Source organism: Plecotus auritus (genome assembly GCF_963455305.1).
Source record: "Plecotus auritus genome assembly, chromosome: 8".
Taxonomy (NCBI): Eukaryota; Metazoa; Chordata; class Mammalia; order Chiroptera; family Vespertilionidae; genus Plecotus; species Plecotus auritus.
The window spans coordinates 65,462,363-65,477,366 of NC_137782.1; the positions used below are offsets into that span (position 1 = coordinate 65,462,363).

The following is a 15,004-nucleotide window of genomic DNA, read 5'->3' on the forward strand; positions in this document are numbered from 1 at the left end:
CAAAAATGGACAGAATTGAAAGGTGAACTAGACAATTCAGTATTAGACGGACACACTGATATCCCACTTTCACTCATGGAAAGAACATCTAAGTAGAAGATCAAGGAGGAAATAGAAGGCTTGAACAACATGATCTGCAACTAAACCTAAACGACATTTATCTATTGAACACTGCACCCAGCAACAGCAGAATACACATTCTTCTCAAATGCACATGGAAAATTCTCCAGGGTAGACCATTTGTTAGACCACAGAATGAATCTCGATTAGCTTTAAACGACTGAAATACAAGTATCTTCTCTAACCACCACTTCTAAGAAGTCTGTGGAAGGTCTCTATATGAAGCTTTAGCCAGAGGATTTCATGTTGGTTGTGTGAAAGCTGGGAGCTTCTAGAAAACATTCAGGACATCTTTCACCCTGCAGTGAGCATTAACTTAGCTAACTCATGGGAAGCATTTAGAAAAGTGCCTGACTTGTAGTAATCACATGATACATTTTATTTGTTACTAGAGGCCCAGTGCACGAAATTTGTGCACTGGCGGGGGGGGGGGGGGGCGTTCCTCACCCCGGCCTGCTCCCTCTCACAGTCTGGGAGCCCTTGGGGGATGTCTGACTGATGGCTTAGGCCTCCCCCCCCCCCCCCCCTGAGCTGGCAGTTGGACATCCTTAGCACTGCCACGGAGGTGGGAGAAGCTCCTGCCACCACTGCTGCGCTCGCCAGCCGGGAGCCCAGCTTCTGGTGCACTGACCACCAGGGGGCAGCTTCTGTGTTGAGCGTCTGCCCCCTGGTAGTCAGTTCACCTCATAGCGATCAGTTGTTCTGCCATTGGGTCAATTTGCATATTAGCCTTTTATTATATAGGATTATCCTCACAATAATTCCAGGGGGCAAGCTTCATTATTTTCCCTATTTTACAGCTGAGGAGACGGAGACTCGGATGCACAGTAAGTTAAGGTCACACAGGTTAAAACCCAAGTTTGTGAGTCTTCAAAGCCTTGTACAGATGCAGAGAGGCAGGTCTGAGGACTTTCATTACTGTGCGTGTGTGTGTTTTCAGTAGCTTAAAATTGGAAACAGTATAGATTTCCATCAACGGAAACCATTCAGTAAAGCCCATTCAGAAAGGGCTTTGTGGTGGTTACAAGAAATAAGGTCACCCTATACACAGGGACACGGAACCATCCCCAAGACATTTTGTTCAGTAAAAAGAACATCTGAAAAAAAAGTTCTATAACCCACAGGAAACAAAGCCAACTATTCTGTAAGATCTAAGTGTGTGTGTGTGTGTGTGTATGTGTGAGATCTTTGGAATATGAAGCAAATGAAGGTGATTTTAAACAATAGGATCTATTTATAGGAGCCTTCCTTTCTTTAGACTTTATTGAGCTTTAAAATAACACAGGCTTGGAGAGCACAGCAAAGTGTCAAGAAGAAAAAAAGAAAACCACAGATATCCCTCTCTCCGGATTAACTGGGCTAATGTTTACATATATATATATCATTCCAGTCCTCTTTCTGTGTGATTGTATGTGTGTGAGTGTGTGTGCATCTATATATACATATAGAGGAGCGTACATTTAAGAATATGAGAATTATGCTGTTAAACCACATAGAAGCTTATTTTTCTGTCACATTAAATCTGGGTCCCAGTAGGAATGGTGGCTCCACAGTCATGATTTCAGGCTCTTACTATATGTTTCCTGTATTATTCTCGACCTCTGGCTTCCTCCTCATAGTCTGAGACAGTTGCCCCAGATCCAGCCATCACATCTGCATTCCCACCAGCGCGAAGGGGTAAATGGGGAGTGGAGTTCCTGCTTCTGCCTTTTAAGTACACCACCTGGAAGTCATACACATTATTCTTGGCAATGTTTGTCCGAATGTAAACACATGGCCGTGTATAGCCACAAGGAATCCCGGGAAATGTGTTCTTTACTCTGGGCTCCCATGCGCCTAGCTAAAAGTCAGGGGCTCGCCCTAGCCGGCTTGGCTCAGTGGATAGAGCGTCAGCTTGCGGACTGAAGGGTCCCAGGTTCGATTCTGGCCAAGGGCACATGCCTGGGTTGTGGGCTCGGTCCCCAGTAGGGGTCGTGCAGGAGGCTGCCGATCAATGATTCTCTCATCATTGCTGTTTCTATCTCTCCTCCCTTCCTCTCTGAAATCAATAAAGAAATATATTTAAAAATAAATTAAAGTCAGGGGCTCTATGACTATAAAGAAACAGGAAAATGGACATTATAGCAACTAGCAGGGCTTCATTCTCTCAATAATAATATCTTTCCTCAGCAAAAGAGAAAGTTCTGTATCTTATCTTTCATTCTAACCATTGAACCCTGCGAGAGGACAAACCCCCCTCCCCCCAGGCCCAACTACAAGTTGTAATAGAGCACCTTTCTTAAGGCACACCCAGAAGCCAGTTGCTCCCAGCAATTTCCAAATGGAAGGCATTTCATTGGCCAGGGCACTCCCCCAGATTTGACCTTTGATAAATGCATTGAGAAAATCAGAAAAGGCCACCCCCTTGCAAAACCAGAATTGCAAGACAAGGTGTGTGACAAACCTTCTCTGGTGAGCGAGTTTCAGCCCCTCTACTAGTCATTCTTTAAGTGATACATTAGACTGTGTGTGTAAATCACATCTGCTTCCAAAGCACTAGTTTCTCATTCCTTCTTTTCACTTCCAGAGGAATTTGAGTGTGTGTGTTATGGAGTGGAGACCATGGGACTGGATTGAAGTTTTCTGTTTATCTCTTTCTCTTTCTTTCTTTAAATTGATTGATTTGAGAGAGAGAGAGAGAAACATCGATTTGTTGTTCCACTTATTTATGCATTCATTGGTTGATTTTTTCATGTGCCCTGACTGGGGATCAAACCTGCGGCCTTGGCATATCAAGACGATGCTCTAACCAAGTGAGCTACCCAACTGGAGTAAAGTTTTTCCATTTCTATTTGAAATATTTCTATTTCAAACCAGAAGACAATGAGCCAGGGGAGGCCCTTTATCTCCATCTGAAGCCAAGGTTTTCTTGACCAGTTCACATGCTTTGAGACTCATGCCTCTGACACAGAAATATTAAGTAACACAGAGCCTAGGTGGCCCGGGTCCAAGTCCTGGCTCTGCCTCTCACTGGCTGTGTGACCTCAGCCAAGATACTTAACCTCTCTGTGCCTCGGTTTCTTCATTTGCAAAATAGTGCTAGAAATAATAGAAAGTATTTTTAGGGCTTCTGTGAGACTATTCAGTAAAGTCTCAGGAAGAACCCAGGGCTTGGGGTTCTTCCTCAGCAGATGACCAGAGGAATGCCCCCGGCCCCCCTGCCCTGGCATCTGGTCAACTAGGAAGGGTGGCAGTGGGAAGGCCCGTTAGGGCTATAAGGTTGATGGTCACCGTGGTGGACAGCAGTGAGGATGAACAGGTAGGTGCTCCCTCTTTGGGCATTCCCGTGCTGGCCAACCCCGAGCTAGCGTGTTGGTGTAATCCCTACCGATTCTTTCAGATGACTCTGCGGGCCGCTCCTTAAAGTCCTGGCCTGATTTTACATTTCCAAGTTTCCGGGCCACTTCTTCCAGGATAAGTGTGCAGTGTGGTACCTTGGTATTTATGCCATCAGTTTATTAGAAAGAACCCTGGATTCAGAGCGAGGGTCTGTGCCCTGACTTTGCGGTCTATTTTCTGGGGGGCTCTGGCTGGGTCATTCCCCATCTGGGCCACTGCTAGCACACTACCCCATTTGCAGGGCCTGGGACACACACAGAGGCTCATGCCCTATGTCTGAAGCATTAGAAGATGCTCACTTAAAAACAAAAAGGCCTTATAAAATGGGAGGGAGGTGCTTTTATCATCCCCCACTGTTCAGAGGAGGAGACAACGCTAACTAAAAGGTTGTAATGCCATCAAGACTTCCAAGGATGGTGAGTGAAAGCAAAACCACAGAGAGGGGCATGAAATAAAGGCGCCTTTTTCATATACTATCGCTTGCCTTCTCACTTTGTCCTTGGCAGCAGATAGTGTGGCCAGCTCTGTACTGTACACGCTCTTCTGCGTCTGCTCTCCGTGTGTGTAATTAATCTTGGAGCATCTTCCTGCGTCAGCAGAGATCTTGCTCATTATCGACTCCAGCCTTCTTTCTGAGAGGGAATGCCCTGAAGCCACCTGCACGCCCTGGTAAAGGCTAACACAAATAGGAGAACTTCTCCTTGTGTTAAGAAGGGAGACATCCCTTCTCCCTTTTCTTAGAGCGTTTACTTTAGAAAACCCAGCACCCCTCTCACCCAGCCTACCTTCAGTGCTAGTCTTCCAGTTGCAAAACAACCTCCCCTCATAGATACGAGTTTTTCCCCCCTGTGGATAAGGACAATTAGCTAACACATAGCCACCCCAAACCAGGTGAATTCAGGATGGACTGTGACAATTGGTGCTGTCTGGCCCTCCCGCAGATGTAATCGGTTGTATTTGCTTGTACTTGCTTGTACGTAAGAGAGGGGTTCCTCTCTGCCTTCGCAGCTCATGGGTGGATTGCCTGTGATGTGCACCAGCATTACTGCTTATTCAGTAATAAAACTGTTTTCTTTCTCTTCTACCTGTGGAGAGGCTTTCTGGGTTACTGGGAGACTTTACCATGTTAAGCACCAAGCCTGTTTTGTGTTCCTTTCCGTTTAGCCCGTGATATCCGATTTCACCGATATGCTGGCGGCACCAGTGACTGACTGGTCCAGACGGTGACTGACATGGCGCTTAATGTGTTAAAATAAATTTTGTCTTCAGCACGTTCAAACATCTTTCTGCAGAGGGCTGGTTAAGTGAATTTGGCATCTCCATACAGTGGAATACGATGCAGTCATGACAAAGAACAAAAACGCTCTCTTCATTGTCATTGCTGAGGCAAAGTGCAAGCTTCAAAGTAGTTCAATTTTTTTCTGTAAAAAGACTCTCTGTATTTTCTCACATTGGCATAATTTCCGGAAGAGTAAATAAGGGACTAAGAAAGAGTGCTCCTGTGTGTAAGAGGAACTGGGTGGATGGGGGGGAGAAGAGGGATGGGATTTTTGGGGGCTGAACACCATTTTATATTTTCTGATTTTTGAAACGTGTGACTGTATTATCTATTAAAAATAAATTAAAAGGAAGGGGTGGTAACAAGCCAACTAAACAAACCAAGAAGGAAAGAAATCCCAGATCCAGACATTCTCTAAGCATTTGATTCTGTTCATCTCTGAGCTCAGTCTTGACCTTGAAGTCAACTGAACGTGAATTATATTGATACATTTTTAGGATTCATGGTGGACTTTTTCTTGGAAGGTTGACCTTAGTGTAAAAGCAGGGAATGTCTTTATTTTAAAAAACACACAAAAAGTAAAATAAAAAAACAATCAGGTAAAACAACAGGCAGGTAACTAATGCACTCCTCCCCGTACGCCCCCTCCCTCCAGGGGGCAGCCCTGCTTCCCTGGGTCCTTGCTGTCCAGGGTTCAGCCTTGCTGAGTTGGGGGTGGGCCACCCGCTTTCAGTGGCTTGGTATAGCCCCTCCCCCATCATCTCTCTCGGCCTCTCAGGAGGTCATGGGTCAGGAGGGATGATGGGAAGGGGTGAGTGGGGTACAATGTCCCTCCATACTGGGAATCAGGGAGCCAACATGCCCGAGATTCCACCATTCGCTGTGTCTTCTAGAAGCTCCTCTGAGGACAGCGGGGAAAGGATATGGGGCAGGGGTCATCTCTCAAGCCCTGGCCACCGTAGGCGGTGTTGATTGTCACTCTTGTTATTACTGTTGGGCATCAGATCAGGAAGTGGCCCAGGCACTTTTGCCACCCACTGGTGTCTCCCTTTTATCCCTCTGTCAGGTGTATGAGGTAGGTGCTATTTATTATAATCCCTGTTTTATGGATGAGGAAACATAGGCACAAAAAAATCAAGAGACTTCCCCAAGGTAGCACAGCTTGTAAGGCCCGCTCACCCTCTCAGCTGTTGCCCTTCGAACACCCTTGAGCCTGCCTCCAGCTGGCTGCTCCAAGTCAGTTCTCTCCCAAGCGTGAGGGAAGGACGCCTTGAAAGAGTGGAACTGCAAGCACTGTGACTCAGAGCTGGGGGAGGGCTGTGCTTTGCATTTCCAGGCTTCCTGGGAGGCCTGTGGAATTAGCCACCTTAAAGAGGGGAGTTTGTGTTGATGGTTCAAGTCCTCAGGCTCTGCCTCAGAGAGCCCCCCAACACTTTCCCAGTGACCTTGGGCCCTTGCCTTGACTCCCTGGGTTCCCAGTTTTCAGTTGGCCTACGCAGAGCACTGCAGGCTGCAGAAGTCCGCGGATGAGAAGATCCGCCACACGTTGACCAGCGGGAACATGAGCAGAGCTCCAAGCAGCGAGCCCAGCTGCACCGCCGCCCCACACCACAAGAGGGCGCTGCGGCTACGGTCGCGCAGGATCACGCCCAGCATCACCTTGACATAGCTCAGACAGCCAATGAAAAGCACCCACGAGACCACCTGCAAGGACAGGGTAGGAGAGATGCAGCGTGCAGGGGGCTTTGAGGCAACCCCTATGGGCCAAAGGTGTAGGATGACCTAATAGGGCTAAGGGAACCCCATGATTAGACCCCTCCCCAAGGGCAAAGGTGACCCCAGTGGTTTTTCCCTCCCTCATGATCCAGTCAAGGGCCTGTGGGAGAAAGCCACTGCTGACAAAGACAAGGTGGGAAGAGTGTGGCTTTCCTAGGAGAGGCTGAGCCATTACCTTGGACTGCCCACCTCACCTTCCCAAGTCCCCTCTCCCAAATGTGCAGCAACCCCCTCACCACCATCACCTCCACCCCACCACCTGGGGCTTCCCAAGGGAGCAACCAGAGACTGCTCAGTAGAAAGGGTTATACCCCGTGTCTCCCAGGCCAGGCTAGGCGAGGGGCACCTGTGGGAGCAGATACTTACGATGGCGACTTCTCCACTCCAGTGGCCCTGCATGAGGGGGCAGGGGCTCATCACCGCCATAGCCATGTTGTAGGCCCCAAAGCCGGTCCCAAGTACTGTGAGGACCCCCAGGAAGAGCAGAGACCTAGGGCAGAGCAAGGGAGGTGAATGGAGTTGTGAAAAGCCTGACCTCTGCCTCCCCTAATCTGGGAGCCACGTGGAATGGTCAGCATCTCTAGGGTTAGAGATTAGATCCACGTGGAAACTTTCAGGCCACCAGGCTCCCGTGGGTCAGTGAGGCTCCTGAGGGACAAAGCTGGCCTAAGTTACCCTGAGCGTTCATGGCAGGCCCAGCATCCCAGCAGGAGAAGCAGAATGCCTCTGGCACTACACGGACCTGGTTCTAGTCTCAGTTCCACCATTTAAGCTGGAAGATTGGTCCCTGAACCTCAGTTTCCTCACCTGGGAAATGAGCCTTGGGGGACCTGTGGGAGCAGAGCGTGCAGTGTCTGGCCCTGGCCATGGGCCCTACCTAATATTTCACCTGCTGCCATTTCCTCCTGCAACACCCCAACCTTAGACAGGAAGCTGGGCTAGATAGAAGGTGGCTCTGAGCAGGGCACTGGCACTGCACTGCAGGTGTGGTGTGTGACCTCGGGAATCCCTCTCTTCTGGCCTCAGCTACCCATCTATAATTGAGGTTTGCAGGATCTGGGGGCCCTGGGGCCAGCTTGGATGCCTTCCACTCAGAGTCCAGGTCTAACATTGAGGACACTGTCCTTCCCTCACTTGAAGTCTTGCCCCTGGGGTCCTCCTAGCCTATGTTCAGAACGCCAAGGCTGCTCTGTGCAGGGTGAGAGCAGAGGGTCTGCCCCTGCCTCTGAGGACTCTTTCTGCTCCAAGATTCTTGGATTCCTTGACTCTCAGATTCTGTATTGCTCTAACATTCTGGGCGTCTCAGGTTCCACAGCTCTACGGTCTCTGGTCCTGCTTCCCCAGAAATCTCCAGCCTCCATCAGTTTTTAAGCCCCAAGGAAGACAATTCAGCTTTCTGGCAAATTGACATTTTCTGTCTTAACTCTCCTGTACTCATTCTCTCTCCTTCCGGGGCTGGGAGAGGTGGGTGTGGCAAGTGGTGGTAAGAAGGGCTGGGGAGGTGGGTGTCAGGTGGAGGTGGGCAGGGCTGGGGGAGGTGGGTGTGTGCAGGTGGAGGTGGGCAGGGCTGGGGGAGGTGGGTGTGTGCAGGTGGAGGTGGGCAGGGCTGGGGGAGGTGGGGGTGTGCAGGTCTGAGGCCAGTGAGGGCATGCAGGGCAGAGGGGTAGATGGGAGACTGTGGGATCTAAGGTTTCCAGACCCCAAGGTAAGCTTTTCTCCCTGGTGAGTCTGAAGCCTTTGCGTCAGAAACACTTAAGTTGCTTATTAGACTTTGAAATCCCAGGTGCTATTTGGCTGGCTCAGTCAGCATTCCATCAATCTGACCCGCCATTCTTTAGAACTGCGGCTGTAAGGAATCAGCCTGGGCTGGAGGCAGGAGGGCAGGGCTGAAATCCTGGCAATTAAGCAGGGCCCACCTTTCTCTGAGCCTCAGGGGTTCCATTCGTAAATGGGAACCTCACTTCCTGCCTGGTTGCTGCTTCTCAGGGGCCAATGGCCGGTGATGGCGGACACATTGGACCTGCCATGCTCCGAGCTTTACAAAATCAGCTCATCTCCTGCTCCCGGCCACCCTCGGAGGTAGAACAATTATTATCCCCATTTTTCAGATAAGAATCCCTGAGGCACAGAGGGGTGGAGTGACTTGTCCAGTATCACACAGCTAGTAAGTGGCAGAGCTGGAATTTGAACACAGGCCATCTGGCTCCAGAAATCATATTATTAACCACTACACACATAGCTGACAGTTGGGGTCTGGAATTCTGGTTTTTGAAATGAAGTGCGTCCCTAACCAGAGCTCCCCAGGGCCAGTAGGCGTCAGACCTGTTAGGCAGGAACATGGAGAGGAAGCAGGCCAGAGGGTTGGCCATGGAGCTGAGGGTGGCGGACAGGTGGTAGGCTACCGGCCCGTAGGACAGGCAGGAGTACGTCTGCACGGAGGGTAGCACGCCGTTGGTGAGTGCGTTCACAAAGGCCACCAGGCCGTAGATGAAGAGCAGGTGGGCTGGGTAGCGGGGGCCCGCTTTCTCCTCCACAGGCTCCTGGCTCCTACTGCTGTCCGCTGGGCCTGAGGGGCCCAGGTCCTCCTTCAGTGGCCGGATAGAGTAGAGGGTGACCTGGGAGGTGAGGAGGTCTTCTGTGGAGGTCTTACAGCGCCTGGGGTGACGCTGGAGGAGGAAGAAGGCAAGGAGGGAGCAGGCCATCATGAAGGAGAGCAGCAGGAAGAAGACCAAGGGTGAGAAGTGGGCAGGGAGGTAGCGGCTTTCCAGATGGACCACGATGGGTGCTGTCCTGGTGAGGCCAGGCACAGGAGTGCTGTCATTTCCCTGGGGAAGACAAAGCAAGGGTTATCGGATCCCTGGGTGACGCTGGGACACAGGGAAAATCATTAATAATTATTAATTAGTGTGTGATGAATAATGTACACGGAACAGCTGAAGTCATGATAATAAATGCTCATATTGACCGACTGCTTACTGGGCACCACACCTTGCATGCAACAGCTGGTGTGCACCTCCTGACAGCCCTGTGCAGGGGGGACCATTATCCCGGGTTTACAAGAAACAGAGGTGTCAGAACAGATTCGTCTTACCTGAGGGTCACGGGAGTATGTAGCAAAACCAATCCACTTGGTTCTTTTGGAATCAGCTCTGCCTCTTCCTACTCTATAGCCCTCCAAGGCTGGCAATTACATATATGTTCAGAGGAGGGCGGGCTGGGGACCAGCCAGTGGGAGAGCAGCCCCATCGGACTCACTCTGTGGTGATGTGGCCTGGTGTGGCCAGATAGATCTCTTTTCAAGAGCTACCTGCCCAGATGGTGTGGCTCAGTGGTTGAGCATTGACCTGTGAACCAGGAGGTCACAGTTCGATTCCAGGTCAGGGCACATGCCCGGGTTGTAGGCTCCATTCCCAGAGTGGGGCAGGCAGGAAGCAACTGATCAATGATTCTCTCACATCACTGATGCTTCTATCTCTCTCTCCCTCTCTCTTGCTCTCTGAAACCAATAAAAAAAATATATTTTTAGAAAAAGAGCTACCAGCCCTAGCTGGTTTGGCTCAGTGGATAGAGCGTCGGCCTGCGGACTGAAGGGTCCTGGGTTCAATTCCGGTCAAGGGCACATGCCCGGGTTGTGAGCTCGATCCCCAGTGGGGTACATGCAGGAAGCAACCGATCAATGATTCTCTCTCATCATGGATGTTTCTATCTCTCTCTCCCTTCCTCTATGAAATAAATAAAAATATATATATTAAAAAAAGAGCTATTCTTAGAAAATACCCCCAGGTGGATAAAGGTTGAGGTAACCCAGGGAAAGAGAAAAGAAAGGGTGTTGCTACTTTTAATTTTGGCTTTTTAACTGGATTGCTTACTGAGAGTCTGAACAAAACCTTTGCTGGTTAAATGAGACCCTGAACTCTCTTTGGTTCAAAAAGAGAAAGGATAAAAAGAGAAAGGATACTTGCATCCCCAACCTGAATAGCCAATGGGTTGACAATAGCTGGTGCAGCCCCTGAATCCAGAGTGGGAGAGAGGGGCACCAGGGGCTGTTCTGTGTGGTAGGGCAGCCGATTCAGGAGAAGCTGGTGGGAGCCCCAGGAGGAGGGCAGGATGCCTTAGAATGGGTTCACACCGAGAGAGGGGCTGTGCCTGGGAGTGACACGGTCATGGTAGGTCCTTGTGGGCCCTTGCTCAGGTATTCATTTCTAGGTGACTAAGAATCTTGGTGGGGTGGCCAGAAGAAAATGTCCTACAGGGATACAGGGATAGTCTATAGGGATATTCATTACATTTGGCTCGTCTGAACACGTGTACATAAAGGCTGGTTTTCCCCAAAAGTCTGTTCAGACTTTATGGATCTCAAAGAAAAAACTAAAATTAACATGGGAAACCACACCTCCGAGGCCAACAAGCCCATGACAGTCAGCCTCCCATTGATGCTGAGATGGCTGAGATGAGGACCCTTTGGTACTTCTACATTAAACGTTGGTGCACCCCATTAGGAAAAGCTGGCTGTAAAACTAGGCAGAATGAATGGAAAACATATCTAATTGGTCTCTTGAAGCTTCAAAAAGAAGATTTAGATAAATGGATCCACCTGTGATGTTGGTTAGGTGTCAACCCAGTTCTTTGAGGTATTAAAAATGGCTGTCCTTGTTTTAAAAGGGGAAGGTCATTTGGAACTTGCCTTGTCAACGGCAGATATAAATTCTAAATGTCTCAGAAAAGAATGGGATCCAGCTGTTCTTTTATAAACTAGTGTGCCTATATAGGTATGTTGTAAATGTGAAATAATTTTCTACCTCCGGATATTGTTAACATTAATTTAAAGGCAAGCGCTAAAATTCTCAGAAATATGGAAACTAACTCAAATGCTTCTCAAGTTCACATGATCTAAGATTAATCCTTAGTTAATAAAAGTTAAAGTCTGTTGGTTTGAGTAGAACACATTTTTTTTAGTTACTGATTTTAAATATAATATTTATACAGGGTATCCCCCCAAAATGTACACACTGTAACAGCTGATAGCTCAATTTTGTAAATGAAATGTATTTTGATAAACACTGAGTTTAGAATTATTCAAAGTGTGTGCATACATTTTTTGGGGGTACCCTATAGTTTACCTGGGTTTACAAAAATAAATTTATGTTAATAATTGAATTTGATGTCTATGAAATACGTTTCTAGAATAAAATGTCTTCATAAATTTAAGCTAAAGAATGCTAATTGCTTACTTCCTAGTTTTCATTAGAAATTTCGGTTTTAAGGGTTAAAATCTTAATGTGTGTCGGAATACATCTGCAGTGTTCCAGAGGATCCCTGGTGCACCCCAGAGGTTTGTTTCTATGTTAAATGGTGTGGGAAGTATTGTGAAATAGACAATAAACAAATCCTAGGGTAATTGTGTGGTTAAACAATGCTTGTAAATTAAAGCCCAAGACAGCCTCGTGGTTCTCTATGGCTCCCTACCAATGGGTCTAACTCAGAAGCCAGTTGTCCCCACCCGCAGAGTCTCATTTAATTGGTCTGGCTGTGGGGGCCCCAGTAGTGTGTTTCAGTAGCTCTCCCAGGTAATCTAAAGTGTAGCCAGGTCAAGGGCATGGGGCCACCCGACATTTGGGAAATCTGAGCCCTCCGCACGGCCTTGCCGTGACCGCGTGTGGAGCACCGCGCCGTGGGGTCGGTACCTGTGGGAGGTCGATCTTCCTCATGGTGCTAGGGCTTGAGGTGTTGTAAGGTGTCTCGGTGACATTGACGCAGGTGGTGAGACCCGAGCCCTGGGCAAGAGCCACCAGGGCAGGCAGGAGGCCGCTGAGTCCTTCACCCACAAAGTAGGTGGTGAGGTAGTGGGTGGATAGCTGGCTCATGAAGGGCAGGAAGGTGACGGAGGAGGTGCAGTCCACCAGGGCCAGGAAGAAGGTGAGGACCATGAAGGTGATGCTGTGGTGGCTGCCCTGCACCCAGGAAGTGACATTCCAGAGGAAGGCAAAGAGGGTGCAGGCAACGGTGCCCACAGCCAGCACGGCGAAGATGACGGGCACCTCGGACATGTAGCCAGGCCGGAAGTGATGGAGCAGGGTGAAGAGGAGGGGCCCAATGTTGGCCAGCTGGATGATCACCGTGAGGTAGGAGGGCAGGTACCAGCCTTCGGGCAGCTCTGTCACCAGCAGGGGCAGCTCTACCCAGATCCCGTTGATGGCCACCCAGGAGCCCATCCCGAAGGTGCAGACAAGCAAGTGTATCAGGAGGGCCATGGTGATATCTGTCCTGGGTCAGAGGCTGCCACCTCCCAGATCAGCCGGCAGCAGGGCCTACAGAGAAAAAGACCAGGTGAGCAATGTCAGGTTCACTATCTAGCTCAGGGGTGGGGAACGTCCCGCCCACAGGCTGCATAAGGCCCGAGAAATCATTTGGTCTGGCCCTGCCAAGGCATTAGGGGTGAGTTAATTAAATGTTTGACCAAATATAGCAGGCCGATTTTTAAGTTGATAATTTTGTAGAATGATGTTATAAGTATCCATATGGCCCTTGGCAGAAAAAAGGTTCCCCACCCCTGGTAGCAAAAGACTGGGCTTTGGGCCCACAGGTTTCTCATATTTTTCCCTTCATGAACAAGTGGGCTTTCTGTGTTGTTTTTTTTTTAAGCAGGAAACATGAACAAATTCCTTTATAACTAACCTTCCAGTAGGAAAGACTTTTTAACCATGACTTGTAAAGCCAGAGATCACTAAAGAAAAGTTTGATACATTCAACTGTGTAAATATCAGAACAGAAAAGCAAACAAAAACAACAACAACAAAGCCATGACCAGGTAGTTCAGTTGGCTGGAGTGTCAGCCCGTACACCACACACCAAAAGGGTGCGGTTAGGTTCCCCAGGTTCAATCCCTGGCCAGGGAGCTCTTTCTCTAAAGTCAGTAAAAACATATCCTCAGGTGAGGATTAAAACAACAACAAAATACTCCCTGCAAAAAATGCACCAGCAAGATAAAAGATGACACCCTGGGGTGAGGGGGGGCGGGGAGGAAGTATTTGCAATGTAAATCACAGACAAAAGGCTCATCTTCCTAATACATAAAGAGTTTTTAGAAAATTAAGAACAAAAAGACCCAATAGTGAGGTGGGGAAAGGATATGAAAAGTTGAGAGAAAAAGTACAAGTAAGTCTTAAACATATGAAAAGATGATCACCTTCATTCATGGGAAATGTCACTTAACAATGACTCCAAGGTGCCATTTCTCACCATGAGGTTGTCCCAAAGGTTGCCTGCCCTGGACAAAACCATGCATGCATGAGGTTACTACTTCCTGTGGCCTTGCCGGTAACAGCAAAATATAGAAAATGACCCAAGTGCCTAGCAGTAAGGGAGGAGCTAAAAAAAGAAATGTCTGAGTTGGAATGCTCCACACCGGTAAAAGGAATGAGGAATGCGGGAGCCCTCCCAGGCTGACAGGGACAGGTCTCAAGGTTATGTTGATAAGGGAACAAAATCGAGATAGGTAGACGGTGTGCTGCCTTTTGGATTCAGGAAACATGGAGGAAGATATGTTCTCTTTGCTTGTATTTGCACAAAACAGCTCTTGAAGAACACACAGGAACTACTGGGGTGTTGGTGATGCCTATACAAAAAGATTTCTAGCCCTGGCCGGGTGGCTCGGTTACTCGGAACATCATCCCGTACATCAAAAGGTTTCAGGTTCCATTGCCAGTCGGGGCACATACCTAAGTTGTGGGTTCTATCCCTGGTCGGGGTGCGTGAGGGAGGCAACCGATGGGTTTCTCTCTCCCTTCCTCTCTCTCAAATCAATAAACATATTCTTGGGTGAGAATTAAAAAAAAAGATTTGTTGACCTTTTTATATAGTGTTGACTATATAAACTAGTAAACATACTATTACAAAGAAGGTTACTTAACATAAAATTCCAACCTGGCATTTTCTTGTGACAGTATAGAACTCCCTAGCTGGACAGGCCCGCAGAGACCACCTAAATCTGACCCTTCGGAGGACCGTTCTGTCACCTGCTTACCCCCTTCCCGTGAGCTGTGTCACACCACCTGTGCCCTATTCTCTTTGATCTCCCCTCTGTATAAGCAAAGATAGAGGAGAGGCCAGAAGCGAGACTCTGGAGCCAGCTGCCTGGGCTTGAACCCAGCTCTGCCACTCACTGGGGTGACTTTGGGCACGTGACTGCCTCTCGGGACCTCATTGTCCTCCTCTGTAAATAGAGGACGATGACAGCATCCACGAGACCCTGGTATGTTAGTGAGCTGCTGTTGTCCCGACTGTGCCTGCCACACAGTAAGCACTAGTTGAGGGTCAGCTGTTATCACTATGGTGAAATGCCAGGTTTGGGGACATCGGCATTGTTTTCTAATTCACATGAAAATGGACGCATGGCTATTCAAATTTAAAAAGGGAAAGTAATTCCCCATGAGGAGCCACATGCAATCACCA

At 48.7% G+C, this 15,004-nt stretch overlaps 1 protein-coding gene across 1 annotated transcript; it reads right to left on the reverse strand.

Moving 5' to 3' along the window:
- Positions 1–6,268: 6,268 nt before the first annotated feature.
- SLC52A3 (solute carrier family 52 member 3) lies at positions 6,269–12,855 on the reverse strand (the record flags this gene model as incomplete). The annotated part of the gene is made up of 4 exons (XM_080683836.1): positions 12,238–12,855; positions 8,876–9,378; positions 6,920–7,043; positions 6,269–6,481 (listed from the first exon to the last, which is right to left on the reverse strand). The coding sequence occupies exons 1-4, from the start codon at positions 12,802–12,804 to the stop codon at positions 6,269–6,271; spliced, it is 1,407 nt and encodes a 468-aa protein (XP_080539962.1). The 5' UTR covers positions 12,805–12,855.
- Between the last annotated feature and the right edge of the window lie 2,149 nt (positions 12,856–15,004).